The 21,784-nt window shown below is 35.5% G+C and overlaps 1 protein-coding gene across 2 annotated transcripts in view; it reads right to left on the bottom strand.

The window, feature by feature from the left end:
* UBR3 (ubiquitin protein ligase E3 component n-recognin 3) overlaps positions 1-21,784 on the bottom strand; it is a 223,962-nt gene that overhangs the window by 36,359 nt on the left and 165,819 nt on the right. For both annotated transcript variants that reach the window (XM_088021641.1, XM_088021642.1), the window contains exon 32: positions 5,871-5,974. In XM_088021641.1, coding sequence (XP_087877767.1) covers positions 5,871-5,974 — 104 coding nt within the window. The remainder of the gene's footprint in view (positions 1-5,870; positions 5,975-21,784) is intronic.

A 21,784-nucleotide genomic window follows, 5' to 3' on the forward strand; every position in this document is an offset into this window, starting at 1 on the left:
TTACAATCAACTGAACTATTTTTCTCTTCAGATAAATATTAATTATAGAAATAAGTCTATTTCTATATATCAAGTTTCCTTCATTTTAGCTTTTCAGATTTATGTAGTAATTATGCATATATGTAAAATATTTAAATATAATATCTTAAAAAAATAAGTAAACTATCTATCTTGAAGACTTTATAAAACAAAGTAAAATTGTTTATATTTCAAAATGCAAGACTACTAGTATAATTAGAAGAGCACAGTCAGGGCAAACCAACATAACTCCAAAGCAACTACTTCCCTAAAATAAGGAAAACTAACCAAAGTAACACATAAAACCTAAACAGCTTATAACTAATTTTGCAAAGAGATGAAATTCAGTAAAGCTAATTAAAAGGTATATATTTTAAAGACTGCAAAATAAATAATGAAATTCATATACACAGCCAAACCCCCAAAAAGATACATTCAAAAATATCTGAAATTTGGCAGTTCCTCAAGAAGTTAAACATAGAATGACCATGACCCAGCAAACACACTTTTAGCTATGTACAAAAGAACTAAAGACAGGTATTCAAACAAAAACTTGTACACAAATATCACAGTAGCACTACTCATAAGAGCCAAATGGTAGAAACAATCAAAATGTCTATCAAATTATGACTGGATAAACAAAATGTGGCATAGCTCTGCAATGAAATATTACTCAGCCATGAAGAGAAATGAAGTACGACACATACTACCATATGGATGAACCTTGAACACATTAAGTGAAAGCAGCTAGACACAAAAGGCCACATATTGTATAATTATATTAATATGAAATATCTAGTACAGGCAAATCCATAGAGTAAGAAAGCAGATTAGTGGTTTCTAGAGGTTGGGGAAAGAAGAAAGGGAAGTGATTGCTTAATGGATACAAAGTTTCTCTCTGGGCTGATGAAAATGTTCTGGAGGTAGGTAATAGTGATGGTTGCACAACATATGAATGTACTGAATTGTACATTTTAAAATTGTTAAAAAGGTGAATTTTATGGGTTTTTTAAAGGTTTAATTATTTATTTTAGAGGAAAGTGCACACATGAGCTGGGTGAGGGGCAGAGGGAGGAGAGAGAATCTCAAGCAGACTCGATACTAAGCATGGAGCCCGATGCGGGACTCAATCCCAGGACCCTGAGATCATAACCTGAGTTGAAATCAAGGGTTGGCAACTTAACTGAGCCACCCAGGTGTCCCGTGAATTTTATGTTTTATGCATTTTATATTTAAAAACAATCCAAAATTACCAGATTTAATGGATATACTCAGAACATTTCATCCTAAAACAAGAGAATAATATTCAAGTACGTATGGGGCATTCTCCAGAACTGATCACATATTAGGCCACAAAACAAGCCTCAACAAATTCAAAAAGATCAAAGTCACAACATGCATCTTTTCTGACTACAACGCTATGAAACTGTAAGTCAACCACAAGAAAATACCTCGAAAGATCACAAATACATGGAGGTTAAATAACATGCTACTAGACAATGAATGCATCAACCAGGAAATAAAAGAAGAAATTAAAAAGTACATGGAAACGAATGAAAATGAAAACACAATGGTTCAAAATCTTTGGGATACAGCAAAAGTCTTTCTAAGAGGGAAGTTTATAGCAATACAGGCCTACCTCAAGAAGCAAGAAAAAAAATCTTAAAAAAAAACAACCTAACCTTGTACCTAAAGAAGCTAGAAAAAGAACAAACAAAACCTAAAACCAGCAAAAGGAAGGAAACAATAAAGATTAGAGCAGAAATAAATAATAGAGAAACAAAAACAACAACAAAAACACCAATAGAACAAATCAATGAAAACAGGAACTGGTTCACTGAGAAAAAAAAAAATCAACAAAATTGATTAACCTCTAGCCAGACTTATCAAGAAAAAAAGAGAAAGGACTCAACTAAACAGAATCACCAATGAACCAACATCACAGAAATACAATTATAAGAGAATATTATGAAAAGCTATATGCCAACAAAATTAAACAACCTAGAAGAAATGGATAAATTCCTAGAAACATATAAACTACAAAAACTGAAACAGGAAGAAACAGAAAATTTAGACAGACTGATTACCAGCAAAGAAACTGAATCAGTAATCAAAAAACTCACAACAAACAAAAGTCCAGGACGAGATGGCTTCACGGGCAAATTCTACCAAACATTTAAAGAAAAATTAATACCAATTCTTCTCAAATTATTCCAAAAAATGGAAAAAGAAAGAATACTTTCAAATTCATTCTATGAGGCCAGCATTACCTGATACCAAAACCAGATAAAACCACACACACACACACACACACACACACAAACTACAGGCCAATATCTCTGATGACTATAGATGCAAAAATCCTCAACAAAACATCAGCAAACCAAATCCAACAATGCATTAAAAAAATCATTCACCACCATCACGTGGGATATACTCCTGGTTTGCAAGAGTGGTCCAATATTAGCAAATCAATCATTTTGATACACCACATTAATAAAAGAAAGGATAAGAACCATATGATCATTTTAATAGGTACAGAAAAGCATCTGTCAAAGTACAACATCCATTCATGATAAAAACCCTCAACAAGGTAGGTTTAGAGGGAATATAACATATTAAAGGCCATCTATGAAAAACCCACAGCTAACATCATCCTCAATGGGGAAAAACTGAGAGCCTTTCCCCTAAGGTCAGGAACAAGACAAGGATGTCCACTCTCACCACTTTTATTCAACATAGTACTGGAAGTCCTAGCCACAGCAATCAGACAACAAAAAGAAGTAAAAGCCATCTAATTTGGTAAGAAAGAAGTAAAACTTTCACTATTTGCAGATGACATGATATGATATATAGAAAACCTGAAAGATCCCACCAAAAAAACTGCTAGAACTGATAAATGAATTCAATAAACTCCCATGGTACAAAATCAACATTCAGAAATCTGTGGCATTTCTCTTTTTTTTCTTCTTTGTGGCATCTCTATACACCAATAATGAAGCAGCAGAAAGAGAAATTAAGAAAATAATCCCATTTACAACTGCACCAAAAATGCTAAGATACCTAGGAATAAATCAAACCAAAGAGGTGAAAGACCTGTACTCTGAAAACTAAAACACTGATGCAAGAAAGTGAAGATGACACAACGAAAAGGAAAGCGATTCCATGCTTATGGACTGAAGAATAAATATCGTTAAAATATCCATACCCACTGCTTTGGGTACAAAGCAATCTACATATTTAATGCAATCCCTATCAAAATATCAACAGCATTTTTCACAGAACTAGAATAAACAATCCTGAAATTTGTATGGAACTACAAAAGACCCCAAATAGCCAAAGCAATCCTGAAAAGGAAAAGCAAAGCTGGAGGCATCACAATTCTGGACTTCAAGTTATATTACAAAGCTGTAGCAATTAAAACAGTATGATACTGGCACAAAAACAGACATATAAATCAATGGAACAAATTAGAAAACCCAGAAATAAACCCACAACTATATGGTCAATTAATCTTTGGCAAAATAGGAAAGAATATCCAACGGGAAAAAGTCTCTTCAACAAATGGTGTTGGGAAAACTGGACAGCAACATGCAAAAGAATGAAACTGGACCGCTTTCTTACACCATACACAAAAATAAATTCAAAATGGACTGATGATCTAAATGTGAGACCTGAAGCCATAAAAATCCTAGAAAAGAACACAGGCAGTAACTTCTTTGACATCAGCCATAGCAACTTCTTTCTACATATGTCTCCTGAGGCAAGGGAAAGAAAAGCAAAATAAACTATTGGGACTACATCAAAATAAAAAGCTCCTGCACAGTGAAGGAAATAATCAACAAAACTAAAAGACAACCAACAGAATGGGAGAAGATATTTGCAAATGACATATCTGATAAAGGGTCAGTATCCAAAATCTATACAGAATTTACAAACTACATCAAAAACGATGTACTGTATGGTGACTAACATAATAAAAAAAAATAAAAATTTAAAAAAGAATTTATACAACTCAACACCCAAAAAACAAATAATCCAATTAGAAATGGGCAGAAGACATGAATAGACATTTTCCCAAAGAAGACATCCAGATGGCCAAAAGACAAATGAAGAGATGCTCAGTATCACTCATCATCAGGGAAACACAAATCAAAACTACAATGAGGTATCACCTCACACCTGCCAGAATGGCTAATATCGAAAACACAAGATGGGCGCCTGGGTGGCTCAGTTGGTTAAGCGACTGCCTTCGGCTCAGGTCATGATCCTGGAGTCCCAGGATTGAGTCCCACATCAGGCTCCCTGCTCAGCAGGGAGTCTGCTTCTCCCTCTGACCTTCCCCCTTCTCATGTACTCTCTCTCTCTCAAATAAATAAATCTTTAAAAAAAAAAAACACAAGAAACAAGCGTTGGCAAGAACGTGGAGAAAAAGGGAACCTCTTGCACTGTTGGTGGGAATGCAAACTGGTGCAGCCACTCTGGAAAACAGTATGGAGGTTCCTCAAAAAGTTAAAAATAGAACTACCCTATGATATAGCAACCGCACTACTGGATATTTACCTGAAGAATACAAAATTCTAATTCAAAGGAATACATGCACCCCTATATTTACAGCATTATTTACAATAGCCAAGATATGGAATCAACCCGAGTGTCTATCAACTGATGAATGGATAAAGATGATGTGTGGGGGGGTGTATAAATACATATACATATGTATTGGAATATTTGTTCAGCCATAAAGAATGAAATCTTGCCATTTGCAATGACATGGATGGAGCTAGAGAGTATTACACTCAGTGAAATAAGTCAGTCAGAGAAAGACAAATACCATATGATTTCACTCATATGTCGAATTCAAGAAACAAAACAAGCAAAGGGAAAAAAAAGAGAGAGAGAGGCAAACCAAGAAACAGACTCTTGACTATACTGAACACACTAATGGTTACCAGAGGGAAGGTGGGTGGGGGGATGGATGAAATACATGATGGGGATTAAGGAGTGCACTTGGCCTTAATGAACACCAGGTGATTAAAATAAAAATTTAAAAAAAAAAACAAAATTCAGTTTGAGTATAAAATATTATGCCTGTTTATTAATGACATTTAACTCCTCAGAGTACCATAATTTGCATAAAATAAATGATCACTTCATACCCTTAGGTAAAAGATTTTATTAAAAGATCAAGTTGAAGCACACACAAAAAATATCTTCCCCAGTAACAAGGCCTTTATACACCTATAGATGTTCTTTCATGTTCACTCATAACACAAAAACAAAGCTTTTAACCAAAAGGGAATGGTTAATTATTTAACAGAATATTTTAAATGTCTAAATGAAAACTACAAAGACTATGGAACAATAATTAAACCACTGCTAATGTAATATTAATGCTATTGTTATCACAGTGTTAATGCTGTTAATATCAAGATAATATATTAACACTAAAAATGATGGAGTATCACATTTTGAAAAACCCTATGATTACTACTATAAAAAATATTTATGCATATAAATAGGGTAGAGGCATTAAGGCTGACAGTTTGCTTTTTTTCACATTTCTGTATTATCACTTTAAATTTTTTTAAAGCAGAAGTCTTTGGGGTGAGTTTCCCTTATCTTTTTACCTTATTATTGAATAAAAACCTAAAAAGAACAGACCAATAAGGAAAAAAAAAAGCAACCTTTATTTCACTGTCATCTTCTTTTAGATATATATGATTTACTATTATTAAAAAATAATAAAGTCATTGATCTCAAAACATTTCCAACAGACTGAATATTTGTCCCCATAATTTTGAGTATTATGTATACTATATAGTCTAAGAATCATAATTACAAAGACATACCTTTTCTTAAGGGTTGCGGCATCATTAAGATCTGGATGAGCAAGAGGGATGTAACATCATGATAAAGAATTGGAACCTCAGGCTGTTGTTCTTCATTCCCCTGCCTAAAAGAAAAATGCATAATCACTTTAGACAATATTGATAAAGACAATATCTTTTCTGATTCATTTTATATTTCCCATATGTCTATGGAACAGAAATCAAACTTTCATAAACATCTGAGAAATCTCAAAAGAAAAAGGGGCCATATTTTTTGCTTAAAAATATAATCTTTTGTATCCATTTATTCCCTTAACCTCTGCCTAATATGAAAAAATTACAGAGAAAATTTATTAGATCTTACTTAAGTAAACGATTGGGATACATTAACTTGAAATGAGTCTTTCTGATTTCTTAAATTACAGAAATCAAATGAAGGATTAATTGGAACTTTAGAGGATTAGTTTCACTATAAATGGAGTGGATATAGGATACTTGCTATCACAAAGTTTGCATACAGAGTAAATGTTCACATTAGGACAAAAGAACAGGTACAATTCACAAGCAAGTTATATTGAAAAGGCATGGTTTTTATTTTTTGTTTCAATTTTATGACTATCACAAAAATTCAAAAAATCTTCAAAATTTTCAGTTTCAAAAAAAAGATGATAGCCAAAACAGAACTAAAACACACTATAAAAGACAAAGTAGTAAATCTTAGGAATGTATAGTACTACGAGAAACACAATATATTCTAAAGCTGGGGCGCCTAGGTGGCTCAGTCATTAAGCATCTGCCTTCGGCTCAGGTCATGGTCCCAGGGTCCTGGGATTGAGCCCTACATCAGGCTCCCTGCTCAGCGGGAAGCCTGCTTCTCCCTCCCCCAACCCCTCTGCTTGTGTTCCCTCTCTCGCTGTGTCTCTCTCTGTCAAATAAATAAATAAAATCTTAAAAAAAAAAAGAATATATTCTAAAGCAGATCTCATTCTAGATCTATAAGAATTTTTAAAACCCTGTAGAAGGATACATTTTTTTTTAAAGATTTTATTTATTTATTCATGAGAGACAGAGGGAGAGAGAGAAGAGAGGGAGAGAGAGAGAGAAAGAAGCAGAGGGAGAAGCAGGCTCCCAAGGAGCAGGGAGCCCGATGCGGGACTCGATCCCAGGACCCTGGGACCATGACCCGAGTCGAAGGCAGACACTCAACCATCTGAGCCACCCAGGCGCCCAGGATACATTTTTTTAATCATAGGTTTAATTTTTGTGTCAGAAAGCAAAAGCAAATCTTAAGCTTCTAGAATTGAATATATTTTGAAACTATAATTCAGACTAGATTTAGGGTGAACAAAAATTATTCAACTCTTTTATTGGGCTCTATAATTCAACAAATACTGATTACTTACTATATGTCAGGCAATGGACACCACTGCTTTGAAGCTTTTACGTGCCAGAGGAAGACAGCTCTTTAAATGTCTCCATTTTCTACAGATATCCCCTTTTTTTTTTTAAGATTTTATTTATTTATTTGACAGAGAGAGAGAGAGCAGGAACACAAGCATGGAGTGGGAGTGGGAGAGGGAGTGGGAGTGGGAGAGGGAGAAGCAGGCCTCCCACCGAGCAGGGAGCCCGATGTGGGACTTGATCCCAGGACACTGGGATCATGACCTGAGCCGAAGGCAGACGCTTAATGACTAAGCCACCCAGGCGCCCCCTACAGATATCCCTTTATTTTACTTGTCTCCCTCTCCAAAGCTAACTTTCCATTAATGCTATGAAACCTACTATTTGTCTCTCCAGTCTCTCTTTTTTATAAGCCCAAAGTTCTTTTTTAAAAAATGGGGGAGGGGCTACCATTTGCTCATCTATTATTCAAATCCCCCCAAAAATGGTTTTCCACATGGCCAACAATGATCTCCTAATTACCAAATCTAGTGGACATTTTTCAATCTTTATCTTACTGACCTTTAACTCTGCATATGGTTGAACATTTTTGTCTAGAAAATTCTCTTGGCTTTTGTGAAACACTCTCCCAGGTTCCCTTCTAACTCTCTGATTACTTTAGTTTTCTTGACAAGTTCTTCCTCTGACTAACCTAGAAATGGTGCTGTTTCCCAAGGCTCCAATTCCCACTCTCTTTTAATATAAAGGACTCATTTTGAAAGACCTCCTAACCCATGACTCCAATCACCAGCTATATACATTGATGACTCCCAAGTCTGTATCTTTAGCTATGACTCTAACTCTCTATCTGAATAGTCACTATCTCCACTTGTATATCTAACAGGCAGCTCAACCTGACCATGCCTGAAACTGAACTCATGATCATTCTACTCTATTCTACACAAACAACCCCTCCTAGCCATAACCAATCTACTCTCCCTTCTATGTTCTTAGTCTTGATGTGGCTTATTTATTATAACCTCTAGCAGGTAGCACAATGTCTGAATGTAATATAATATACACACAATAAAAATATAATGAATAAATAAGGCAGGATCTTGGAGATATCCTGAACCTATCTTCTCTTACTCCATATTTAATTGTCAGTAAGTCCTAACAACTATCTTTATTCTTCTTTGTCATTCTATAGCCACTGCCTTCTCACTACTCAATCTCCCCAATTTTATGTTCTCCTAATTCATCCTCTACACTGTTAAGTGCCCTGGAAAAAAGAAAAAAAGGAAACCTTTCACAGAAGCTATATCTTGTTTGCCATCATTTCCCTGATGCCTGGATTAAAACAGTTTATAAAAACCAGCTGAATAAATTTAAAAATGAAAAATGAATGGATGGCTAGATGGACAAACAGGTGGAAAAAGAGACAAAAACTGGACAGCTAATGTGGGGCTCAATCCCAGGACCCTGGGATCATGACCTGGGATCAAAGGCAGACGCTTAACTGACTGAGCCACCCATGGGCACCCACAAAAAAATTTTTTTTTAAAAAATGGGGAATGTCCTGGGGTCCCTGGCTGGATCAGTTGGTAAAGTATGCAACTGTTGATCTCGGGGTCATGATTACAAGTCCCACATTGGGCTTAATAATTGCTTTTAAAAAATGGGGAATGTTCTTCGTTGGGAAACTGTCTACTATAAAGATAACTATTTTCCCAAGATTAACTTATGAATTTAAGATAATTCTAATCAAAATCACAAGTGAAGGGAAGGGCTTAGAAAATGGTTCTAAAGATCATCTGGAAGAATAAGCCGGTGAGAACAGCAAAGAAAAATTGGGAAGTAGGGGATGGGATCGGGGGTGGAAGAAATGAGTGAAGCCTAATCTAATCAGAGACATACACGTAACATATCTCCTCAATAAGTAAACCAGAATGGTTCTTCTGTGATAAAATGTTTTTATCACAGATATAGGCTTGTAGGTCAACAGAACAAAGTGGAAAGTTCCTCATCAGGATCATAAAATACAAACATTTAGTACATAATACATGGGATGTAAAATTGCCAAAAAATTAGCTAGTTATTTGAAAATAAATTTTATATCTTCACGCACTACTACTGATGAAAATAAATTTCAATATTTTAAAAAATCATCCCATAAGAAAATTCTACAAAGAATATATGAGTAGGTATTATAAACCCTAAGGCAGGAAACACATTGTAATAGAATGTGTAATAAAACATATTCTAAAGGTAAACACCAGAACTTGAATGGGCTAGACAGGTCTTCTAAGTATGAAAGTAACCAGAAAAAATAAGAAATATGGGGCTTGACTGGTTTGGCTACATGAAATTTTCAAACCTTTAATATGTCAAGAAAAGTAATATAAAATTAAACGGCAAACGTATTTTGGAAAAAAGTTTCAACACCTATGAAAAAAATAAGGTTTACTATTTTAAGTTGTAAAGACTCACTCAGATAATTCTTTAATTAAATTCAATTTAGTTAACAGATACCATATTATTAGTTTCAAGGGCAGAATTTAGTGATTCATCAGCTGCATATAACACCCAGTGCTCTAAAATTACATCAAGTGCCCTCCTTAATGCCCATCACCCAATTATCCCTTCCCCCCACCGACCTCCCCTCCAACAACTTTGTTTCCTAGAGAAACAGAAACTTTCTGTTTCTTATGGTTTGCCTCCCTCTCTACTTTCATCTTATTTTATTTTTCCTTCCCTTCTCCTATGTTCATCTGTTTAGTAATAGATAATTTTTTTAAATAAGATGCCAACAGAAAAATGGACAGATGTTCTAAACATACAATTCACAAAGAATATACACAAATAGCTAGTAAACATGAAACATTTATATGAAGTTAACTTTACTTTTGTTTTATTAAACAAATTTCTATTACTTTAGAATCCATTTTTTTATATATCAAACTAGCCCAAAATATGTTTGTAAAGTGCTAATACTCAAGATTAACAGAAATGGGAATATCCCTACATTGCCAGTGAAAGCTTATATAGGTACAATCTTTCCAAAAAGCAATGTTGTGCTATGTAACACAGTGCCTGACACTATGTGAATATTTATAAAATAAATGACAAAAACAAAATATATGCTTTCACGTTATTTTAGAGTTCTGAGATTATATCTAACATGTCAAGAACAGCTTAATATATCATCTGATATTATGGTAGAAAAGGAGAAACAATTTAAAAGATTAACAATAGGAATGAATACATAAATTAGGTATGTTAAGGAATTTTTAATGATGTGAGAATTTGGTTGTTATGTGTTAATTTTAAAAAACAGATTCTAAAACTGGTATAGTATGATTCAAATAGTATTTAAAAATTCAGAATATATATTCAGAAAAAAAGAAACTGGAAATAAATATTTCAAAATGTTAACAATGTTAGAGGAATTCCCAGAAAACAGGACTGATTTCCCCCTCATATTTGCTCTCATTTTTATAGTCCATGAATTCATGAAATTATAATAAACTATATATAACATGTGGGTTATAAGATTTTGGATTCTTTCAGGGAGAGAGTCCAAGATGGTGAAGGAGTAGGAGACCTTAATTTTATCTGGTCCCAGGAATTCAGCTAGATAGCTATCAAACCATTCTGAACACCTACGAACTCAACCGGAGATTGAAGAAAAGAATAGCTGCAACTCTATGAATAGAAAAGTGACCACTTTCTGCAAAGTAGGAGGTGTGGAGAAGTGAATCCGAAGCAATATATGGGAAGATAGACCGTAGGGGGAAGGGAGCCTCTGTCAGCCGGCTACTGGCAACTGATAAAGCAGCAGAGCATAAAATCAGAACTTTTAGAAGTCTGCTCTAGTGAGGGACGTCGCTCTGGTGGCTAAGCGGGAGGGAGAACCCTCGCTGGGACAGTGTGGTCTCAGGACCCTCAGGGTCACAGGAAGACCAGGAGTGCCTGAGGGCGGCAGAGCTCCCAGCTATTGGAGCAGGAGAAGCCAGCTGCAAAGAGTGAGCACTGGAGTGGGCTCTCAGCTCAGGGTTGCCATAAACCATGATCCATGACACAGTCAGGCCACTGGCTCTCTGAGCAGGGACCCAACAAGCAGCAGAAGCGAGAAGATGCCCGTTCCTCCCTGGGGAAGGAGCAGTGTGGGAGCGGCACTACAGGAGCCTGCTGGGTTTGGAGACTCCAAACGGGGTCGTGAGCCAGAGACAGAAACGCTCAGTCATAGGCCAGGTAAACACGGAATGGGGGCAGAGACCAGAGAGACAGGAGTGATTGACTGCTTTTCTCTGAGGGCTCACTGAGGAGTGGGGCCCAGAGTTTTGGGCTCTGGAGTGGAGACTGGGAGGCCACCATTTTCATTCTTATCCTCTAAAGCTGCGGGGAAAGCCTTCAGGGAACAAAAGCCACGTAGAGCAGTAGAGCAAGCCTTAGAGCAGCAGAGCAAACTGGAGCAGATTACTTAGCCTGTCCCCAGGCAATTGCAGTGCAATTCCGCCTGGGGCAAAGACTTGAGAATCAATGCAAGAGGCTCCTCCCCCAGAAGATTAGCAAGAATATCCAGCCAAGACCAAGTTTACTCATCAATGAGAACTGCAAAACTCCAGCACTAGGGGGATACAGCACATAGAACTCATGGCTTTTCCCCCATGATTCTTTAGTCTTTCAACTTCAATTTTTTTTAATTTTATTATTTTTTCTTTTTTAAAAAATATTTCTTCTTTCCTTTTCAACCTTATTTTATCAACTTTTTAAAAATCTTTTTTAATTTTCATTTTTATACTCACATTCTATCCCTTCATTGTATTTAATCTTATATATATATATGTTTTTCTTTCTTTAAAATGTTCAGATGCATTTTCTTCTAACAGACCAAAATACACCCCAAATCTAGTGTATGGCTATGTTCTATTCACCTGCCTGATCATATTCTCTTTTTTTTCTTCTTCTTCCTTTTTTTTGTTTTGTTTTGTTTTGGGTTTTGGGGGGGGTTGTTTTGTTAAAGTCTTTTTTAATTTTCATTCTTACAGTTACATTCTAATCTTTCAATGTATTTAATATTATTTTTGTATATATAAGTTTTTCTTCCTTTACAATTTTGAGATGTAGTTTCCTCTAACAAACTGACCAAAAGACACTCAGTAGATAGTGTACTGCTCTGTTCTGTTCACTTGTTTATATAACCGTTCCTTTTGTTGTTGTTGTTGTTTTTTCTTTTTTGATGTTGTTGTTTTCTCTTTTGTTTTTTCTTTTAATTTCCATTTTTACAGTTACAATCTATCTTTTCATTGTATTTAATTCTACTTTTGTACATATATAAGTTTTTCTTTCTTTATAATTTTGGGATCTAGTTTTCTAAAAAACAGACCAAAATACACAAAGAATCCAGTCACCCCCAGTTTCAGTCTCTTCTGATTTGTTTAGTGTGTATTTCTCTGGGATAACTGTTGCCATTTTAGTATTTTGCTCTGTCGTTCATCTATTCTTCTCTGGACAGAAGACAAGATGGAAAAACTCACCTTAAAAAAGAGAACAAGAGGTAGTACTGAGTGCCAGGGAAATAATCAATATGGACATTAGCAAGATGTATTAGGATCATTCCCTGCATATTTTTGGACCATAATGCTTTGGTACTTGAACAAAATCAAAAGAAGAAAGTTGGAAAGAACTCAAATACATGGAAGCTAAAGAGCATCTTACTAAATAATGAATAGGCAACCAGGAAATTAAAGAAGAATTTTAAAAAAATCATGGAAACAAATGAAAATGAAAACACAACTGTTCAAAATCTTTGGGATGCAGCAAAGGCGGTCCTAAGAGGAAAGTATATAACAATACAAAACTTTCTCAAGAAACAAGAAAGGTCTCAAATACAAAACCTAACCCTATACCTAAAGAAGCTGGAGAAAGAACAGCAAATAAAGCCTAAACGCAGCAGGAGAAGAGAAATAACAAAGATTCGAATAGAAATCAATGAAATAGAAACCTAAAGAACAGTAGAACAGATCAACAAACTAGGAGATGGGTCTTTAAAGGAATTAATAAGAATGATAAACCCCTGGCCAGACCTAACAAAAAGAAAAGAGAAAAGACCCAAATAAATAAAATCATGAATGAAAGAGGAGAGATCACAACCAACACCAAAGAAATACAAACAATTATAAGAACATATTATGTTCTCTCTTTTCTAAATTTATTAGAGAGAGAGACAGCGAGAGAGAGCATGAGCAGTGGGGAGAGGGAGAAGCAGGCTCCTCACTGAGCCAGGAACCCGATGTGGGGCTCGATTCCAGGACCCTGGGATCATGACCTGAGCCAAAGGCAGACGCTTAACCAACTGAGCCACCCAGCCGCCCCGAACATATTATGTTCTCATATGCCAACAAATTAGGCAATTTGGAAGAAATGGATGCATTCCTAGAGACGTATAAACTACCAAAACTGAACCAGGAAGAAGAAATAGAAAACCTGAACAGACCCATAACCAGTAAGGAAACTGAAGCAGTAAGCAAAAATCTCCTAACAAACAAGAGCCCAGAGCCAGATGGCTTTCCAGGAGAATTCTACCAAACATTTAAAGAAGAATTAATACCTATTCTTCTGAAGCTGTTTCAAAAAATCGAAATGGAAGGAAAACTTCCAAACTCTTTTTATGAGGCCAACATTAATTACCTTGATCCCCAAACCAGACAAAGACCTCACCAAAAAGGAGAATTACAGACCAATATCCCTGGTGAACATAGATGCAAAAATTCTCAACAAGATACTAGCCAATAGGATCCAACAGTACAGTAAAAGGATTATTCACCACGACCAACTGGAATTTATTTCTGGGCTGCAAGGTTGGTTCAACATCTGCAAATCAATCAATGTGATACAATACATTAATAAAAGAACAAGAACCATATGATCCTCTCAATAGTTGCAGAAAAACCATTTGACAAAGTTCAGCATACTTTCTTGATTAAAACTCTTTACAGTGTAGGGATAAAAGGTACATACCTCAATATCATAAAAGCCATCTATGACAAACCCACAGCAAATATCATTCTCAATGGGGAAAAACTGAGAGCTTTTTCCCTAAGGCCAGGAACATGGCAGGGATGTCCACTCTCACCACTGCTGTTCAACATAGTATAGAAGTCCTAGCCTCAGCAATCAGACAATAAAAATAAAAGGCATCCAAATAGGTAAAGAAGAAATCAAACTCTCACTCTTTGCAGATGACATGATACTCTATGTGGAAAACCCAAAAGACTCCACCCCAAAATTGCTAGAACTCATACAGGAATTCAGTAAAGTGGCAGGATATAAAATCAATGCACAGAAATCAGTTGCTTTTGTATACACCAACAACAAGACAGAAGACAGAGAAATTAAGGAGTCAATCCCATTTACAACTGCACCCAAAACCATATGATAGCTAGGAATAAACCTAACCAAAGAGACAAAGGATCTCTACTCCAAGACTATAGAATACTCATGAAAGAAATTGAGGAAGACACAGAAAAATGGAAAAATGTTCCATGCTCATGGATTGGAAGAACAAATCCTGTTAAAATGTCTATGCTACCCAGAGCAATCTACACATTCAATGCAATCCCTATCAAAATACCATCAACGTTTTCCACAGAGCTGGAACAAATAATCCTAAAATTTGTATGGAACCAGAAAAGATCCTGAATAGCCAAAGGAATGTTGAAAAAGAAAACCAAAGCTGGTGGCATCACAATTCCGGACTTCAAGCTCTATTACAAAACTGTAATTATCAAGACAGTATAGTACTGGCACAAAAACAGACACATAGATCAATGGAACAGAATAGAGAACCCAGAAATGGACCCTCAACTCTATGGTCAACTAATCTTCAACAAAGCAGGAAAGAAAAGACAGTCTCTTCAACAAATGGTGTTGGGAAAATTGGACAGCCACATGCAGAATGAAACTGGACCATTTCCTCACATGATACACAAAAATAGACTCAAAATGGAGGAAAGACCTAAATGTGAGACAGGAATCCATCAAAATCCTTGAGGAGAACACAGGCAGCAACCTCTTCAACCTCAGCCGCAGCAACTTCTTGCTAGACATGTCTCCAAAGGCAAGGGAAGCAAGGGCAAAAATGAACTATTGGGACTTCATCAAGATAAAGAAAAAAAAAAGGAAAGAGTCAACAAAACCAAAAGACAACCGACAGAATGGGAGAAGATATTTGCAAATGACATATCAGATAAAGGGCTAGTATCCAAAATCTAAAAAAAAAACTTATCAAACTCAACACCCAAAGAACAAATAATCCAATCAAGAAATGGGCAGAAGACATGAACAGACATTTCTGCAAAGAAGACATCCAAATGGCCAACAGACACATGAAAAAGTGCTCAACATCATTTGGCATTACGGAAATACAAATCAAAACCACAACGAGATATACCACCTACACCAGTCAGAATGGCTAAAATTAACAAGTCAGGAAACAACAAATGTTGGCGAGAATGTGGAGAAAGGGGAACCCTCTTACACTGTTGGTGGGAATGCAAGCTGGTGCAGCCAATCTGGAAAACAGTATGGAGGTTCCTCAAAAAGTTGAAAATAGAGCTACCCTATGACCTAGCAATTGCACTACTGGGGATTTACCCCAAATATACAAATGTAGTGATCCAAAGGGGCACCTGCACCCCAATGTATATAGCAGCAATGTCCACAATAGCCAAACTATGGAAAGAGGCCAGATGTCCATCGACAGATGAATGGATAAGGATGTGGAATACACACACACACACACACACACACACACACACACACACACACACACACATACACACAGGAATATTACGCAGCCATCAAAAATTGAAACCTTGCCATTTGCAACAACATGGATGGAACTAGAGGGCATCATGCTAAGTGAAATAAGTCAATCAGAGAAAGACCATTATCATATGATCTCACTGATATTTGGAACTTAAGAAACAAGGCAGAGGATCATAGGGGAAGAGAGGAAAAAATGAAACAAGATGAAACAAGAGAGGGAGACAAAGCATAAGAGACTCTTACTCTTAGGAAATAAACTGAGGGTTGCTGGAGGGGAGGAGTGTGGGGGGCTAGGGTAACTGGGTGATGGACACTGGGGAGGGTATGTGATGTAAGGAGCACTTGGTATTATATAAGACTGATGAATCATAGAACTGTACCCCTGAAACAAATAATACGTTATATGTTAATATAAAAAACTAAATTATAAATAAATATTGTGGATTCTTTCATTTTTTTCCTTACCATTTTTGCACATTCTAAACATTGTACCTAAATATAATTTTATAATCAGGAAAAAAATTTATAATAATAACCTGGAGCTTGTTGGCTGCAAAGACAAAAACAATCATTCTGAAGACACAGAAATGGATCTTTCCTGGCACACAGCAGGCACATAATCAGAATGAATGAATGAGTGGATATACCCCATTTAGAAAAGAGAATGAAAAATTTTGACTGTGGGGTTTAATACCATCATTGTGATAACTATGTTCATGGGAAGAGGCCAGATGTCCATCAACAGATGAATGGATAAAGATGTGGAATACACACACGCACACGCACACACACACACACACACACACACACAATGGAATATTATGCAACCATAAAAAATTGAAACCTTGCCATTTGCAATGACAAATGTTTACACTTTTAATGTTTAATATTTTAAAATATAAAAAATATCTTAAAATACGTAATTATTTATTTCTTAAAGTTTTTAAATAATCTTCAAAATCCAGATTATAAAAACTGTATACTTCTATCAACTCTATGGATGATAAGAGGAAATGGTGGATCAGATTTAATAGGCTTGAGTTTCCTTTTTTTTTTTAAACCAAAGTGATTATCAACACAGTGAGATTAAAAGGAAATAAATAACTTTCAAGAGGATTAAAGAAAAATGTATATATGAGAAACCTCTATCATTAGACATAAATTTTATGTTGGGCAAGTATTAAAAGTGAGAAAATAGAAAAAGATACTTCAGTCTTTTCTAAAATCTAATATATAAGTAGGAAACACCGATATCATACTATAATCAACTATAATATTATAAGTTAGTGAGTTAAAGAACCATAAAAATGAGAACAAATACGGGGGGGGAGGATCAACCAGATTTTCCAGAAATTGCTTGGATCTCTTACTACTAAGAAAGGAAACAGGGTAATAGTTAAGACTTAGGATCTTGAATCAGAAAGATATGGATTCAAATGCCACCCCATTTCTTAACAGCTGTGTGCCCCTAAAAACCATGTTTTCTTTTTTTTAAGTAGGCTCCACACCCAGCATGGAGCCCAACATGGAGCCTGAACTCATGACCCTCAGATCAAGAACCTGAGCTGAGCTGAGATCAAGAGTCAGATGCTTAACTGATTGAGCCCCCCAGGCACCCCAATTAATTTTTCTAAGCCTCAGGTTCTTCATATGTAAAACTTGGGATAACAATGGTACCTCGTGTATACAGTTATAGTGATGATTAAATTAGATTATATACGCAAAGCTCAAAAATACCTAGCATGAAACAATCACTGGTTAAGTGTTCACAGCATTTACTCCTAACCTAAGTGGGTATTAAATCCTAGGAGTTGGTAAGAACACATCTGACAAACAGTATTGAAAGCATAGTACCTATGTCTAGTCCTTAAAACTTTTAATTCATCAATACTACACTTAGGAAACCTTTTGTTTGCTAAACATCTTTAGACTCAGAGAATTAGGTCTTCTAATATTTTACTTGTACACATTCCTGCCCTTGAGGATGCAAGTCTAGCTAGGAAAGAAAATTACAAGCTAAAGTCAAGAAACGTAACTTTCCTTAGCCATAACATGCAAAACACTCATAGCTTGCTAATTTTGTCTATAAACACAAAACATACACACATTTTTTTGAGAAGTAGCAGAATATATTCATAGCCTCAAAGTATTACAGAAGGCAACTGTAATTACTAATTACAAAGGATGAAATAATAAATTTAGTTAAAAAAAATGGCAGATACCACATTAACCAAGTGATCAGAGTCATTATCATCAATAACAAGACAAATCAACAGCATGTACCTAATACGATGCACTAAAAAGAATATGTTACTTTTGTGATATTTCTGCCAAAAGTTTATCATCTGAATCTAACCACAAGAAACTACTGAACAAAAATAAATTGAGGGAGGGGGGCCTGAGTGGCTCAGTCGTTAAGCGTCTGCCTTTGGCTCAGGTCAGGATCCCAGGGTCCTGGGATCGAGCCCCACATCAGGCTCCCCACTCTGCAGAAGCCTGCTTCTCCCTTTCCCATTCCCCCACTGCTTGTGTTCCCTCTCTCTCTGTGTGTCTCTGTGTCTCTCTCTCTGTCAAATAAAATCTTTTTAAAAATTTAAAAATAAATAAAAATAAATTGAGGGAGTCTACAAAATAATTGGCCTGAGCTCTTTAAAAAAAAATGTTAATGTCATGAAATACAAAGAAAAAGTTGGGAACAATTTCAGATTAAAGGAAATGAGATAGGACACTCTAAACGCAAGAACAATCTTGAATTCTCTTTGCATTGCATTTGCATTTCTAGGACATTTCTGAAACAACTGGCAAAATGTGAGTAGGTTCTGTATGAGATAGGGGTCAATATTATTACTTCTCATACAAATTTCCAATTAACCCAGCACCATTTATTGTAAAGGCTATGCTTCCCTCACTGCTCCTCAGTGCCATCTACGCTATAAATCCAATACCCAGATATGTGTGGGTCTGGTTTGTTTTAACAAGCAAATACAAATGAACTTTCTCAGCCCTACTTGATTACACAAGTGGTGGCATAATGTGCACATTTTTTCTCCTGTATTTTTCTCTTAACATTGTATCTTGATGGAGATCTTTCCACATCAGTAAACAAAGTGCTTTCTCACCTTTTTTTCCCCTTTCTTTTTTTTTTTTTTTTGTAGTTCTGTTTTAATTTACTATTGTAGGGAAGGCAAAGCAATAGGACATCTGGTAGCTATATGGAAAAAAATAAAATTGGATCCATTTCTTATATCAGATATCATGATAAATTCCAAATAGAGATCCAAATGTAAAAACTGAAGTCAGAGAAGTATTAGAAGAATCGTACACCTGGTAAGAGGTTAATATCCAAAATATATAAGGAATTCATACAACTCAATACCAAAAAAACAAGCCAATTAAAAAATGAGCAGAGGATCTGAACAGACATTTTCCCAAAGAATACATACAGATGACCAAAAGGTACTGAAAAGGTGCTCAACATCACTAATCATCAAGGAAATGCAAATCAAAACCACAATGAGATATCACTTCACAACTGTTAACATGGCTATTATCAAAAAGAAATACCAAGTGTTGATAAGAATGTGGCAAAAAAGAACCTTTGTGCATTGCTGGTGGGAATGTAAACTGGTACAGCCATTATAATAAACAGTATGGAGGTTCCTCAAAAAAACTAAAAATACGACTACCATATGATCCAGCAATTCCACTTCTGGGTATTTATCCAAAGGAAATAAAAACAGTAACTCAAAAAAATATATGCATCCTCAAGTTCACTACAGCTTTATTTACAGTCACCAAGACAAGGAAACAATCCAAGTGTCCATCAATGGATGAATGGATAAAGGAAATGTAATAGACACTCACAAACACACACACACACACAGAGGAATACCTATTCATCCATTAAAAAAAAAGAAGGAAACCCTGCCATTTTTGACAATATGGGGATGTAATGTACAGCATGGTGACTATAGTTAATAATACTGTGCTGTGTATTTGAAAGTTGCTAAGAGGGTGCCTGGGTGGTTCAGTCAGTTAAGCATCTGCCTTCAGCTCAGGTCATGATCCCAGGGTCCTGGGATCAAGTCCCGCATCAGGCTCCCTGCTCAGCAGGGAGTCTGCTTCTTCCTTGCCCCACCCCCATGTTTGTTCTCTCCTGTGCACGCGCACACAAAAATAAGTAAAATCTTAAAAAAAAAAAAGTTGGTAAGAGAACTTAGAAGTTCTCATCACAAGAAAAAAAAGACTGTAATTACGTGCAGTGACAGATGTTAACTAGACTTACTACGGTGATCATTTCACAATATATACAAATATCAAATCATTATGTTCTAATCAGTTTCATTACTCCTGAAACTAATATAATGTTTATATGTCAATAATATCTCAATTAAAAAAAAAAGGAAAAGAAACCCGAGTGAATTTCTTTATAACCAGGGAGGGGGGTAAGACCTGAATAAAGATGAGTCAAATTCCAGAATTAATAAACAAAAAGATTAATAAACATGACATTAAAGAAAAAACTTTGGATGGCAAAAAAATCATTAACTAAAAACATACTTGACAATCTACTGAAATATATTTGCAACTTAAAATACAAAAGACTAATATCCATGATTTATAAACATGTTTTTAAAATGAAGAGGAAAAACACCAACAATTCAATTTTTAGAAATGGGCAACAGAAAAAGAGTTCCCAAAAAGAAATGCAAATGGGCATGAATGGGAGATAGAGGCCTCTGAATTTACTTTATCACACAGTTTTTCCTTATATTTGGAAAAATATAAGTTTTACAAAATTAAGATAATAAATCAAGGGGGAAAATGTAATCTTTAAATACTGAGAAAAAAAGAACTGAAACAAGCGAATCTCACTATAAATCAAGTTGAAGGCATAAAGACACAAGAAAAAAAGTTCCTTTAAATGACTTAAAAACAATGTTTTGCCTGTACATCCCTAGTGGTATATGCTCTAGGTCAAAAGAACTTACAGTCAGTAATAATATCATTTTTTTCAAAATAATTATTGTTATACTGTAGGTGATGGAAGTAGTAATAAAGTTAATATTATAAACAGATTTTTCAGAATAAGAGAAAAAAGATGGAAATAACAAAAAAGAAGTAAAATATAACTTTGCAATCTTATATTTGAATTACAAATACCAGTAAGAACTCAGGATCTTTTACTCATTAAAAAAAAAAAAAACTTATGAGGTGCCTGGGTGGCTCAGTCAGTTAAATGACTGACTCTTGATTTCGGCTCTGGTCATTATCTCAGGGTCCTGAGATCGAGCCCCACGTCTGGCTCCACACTCAGGGCAGAATCTGCCTGTCCCTCTCCCTCCCCCTGCTTGTCTGCTCTCTCTCTCTAAAATAAATAAATCTTTTAAAAAAGACTTCCTAACTGTCCACTGGAATGGCCTATAAGCCTATAAATTATTGTGGTAACACAACAGTGATATATACCAGATTGTCATCTCTAAATACCATTTCCCATTAAAAGGAACTCCACAGAGAAATGGCTGATGCCAGGTAGAGAGTGTAAAATGTACAAAATAAGCCTAAATTAACTTATTGTGCCAGAAAGCAAGGATATTATCAAAGACTACCTGGATCATGTCAACGTACAACAGCCATCCTAAAGGGATTCTCACTAACCTAAAAGAGAGCAATATATATCTCTTCAAATCGGTGTCTTCACTTTCTTTGGGTAAATACCTAGA

Source organism: Eumetopias jubatus, unplaced genomic scaffold, assembly GCF_037043125.1.
Source record: "Eumetopias jubatus isolate StellerSeaLion01/CBP00866 unplaced genomic scaffold, mEumJub1_p1.0 scaffold_3, whole genome shotgun sequence".
In the NCBI taxonomy this organism is placed as follows: Eukaryota; Metazoa; Chordata; class Mammalia; order Carnivora; family Otariidae; genus Eumetopias; species Eumetopias jubatus.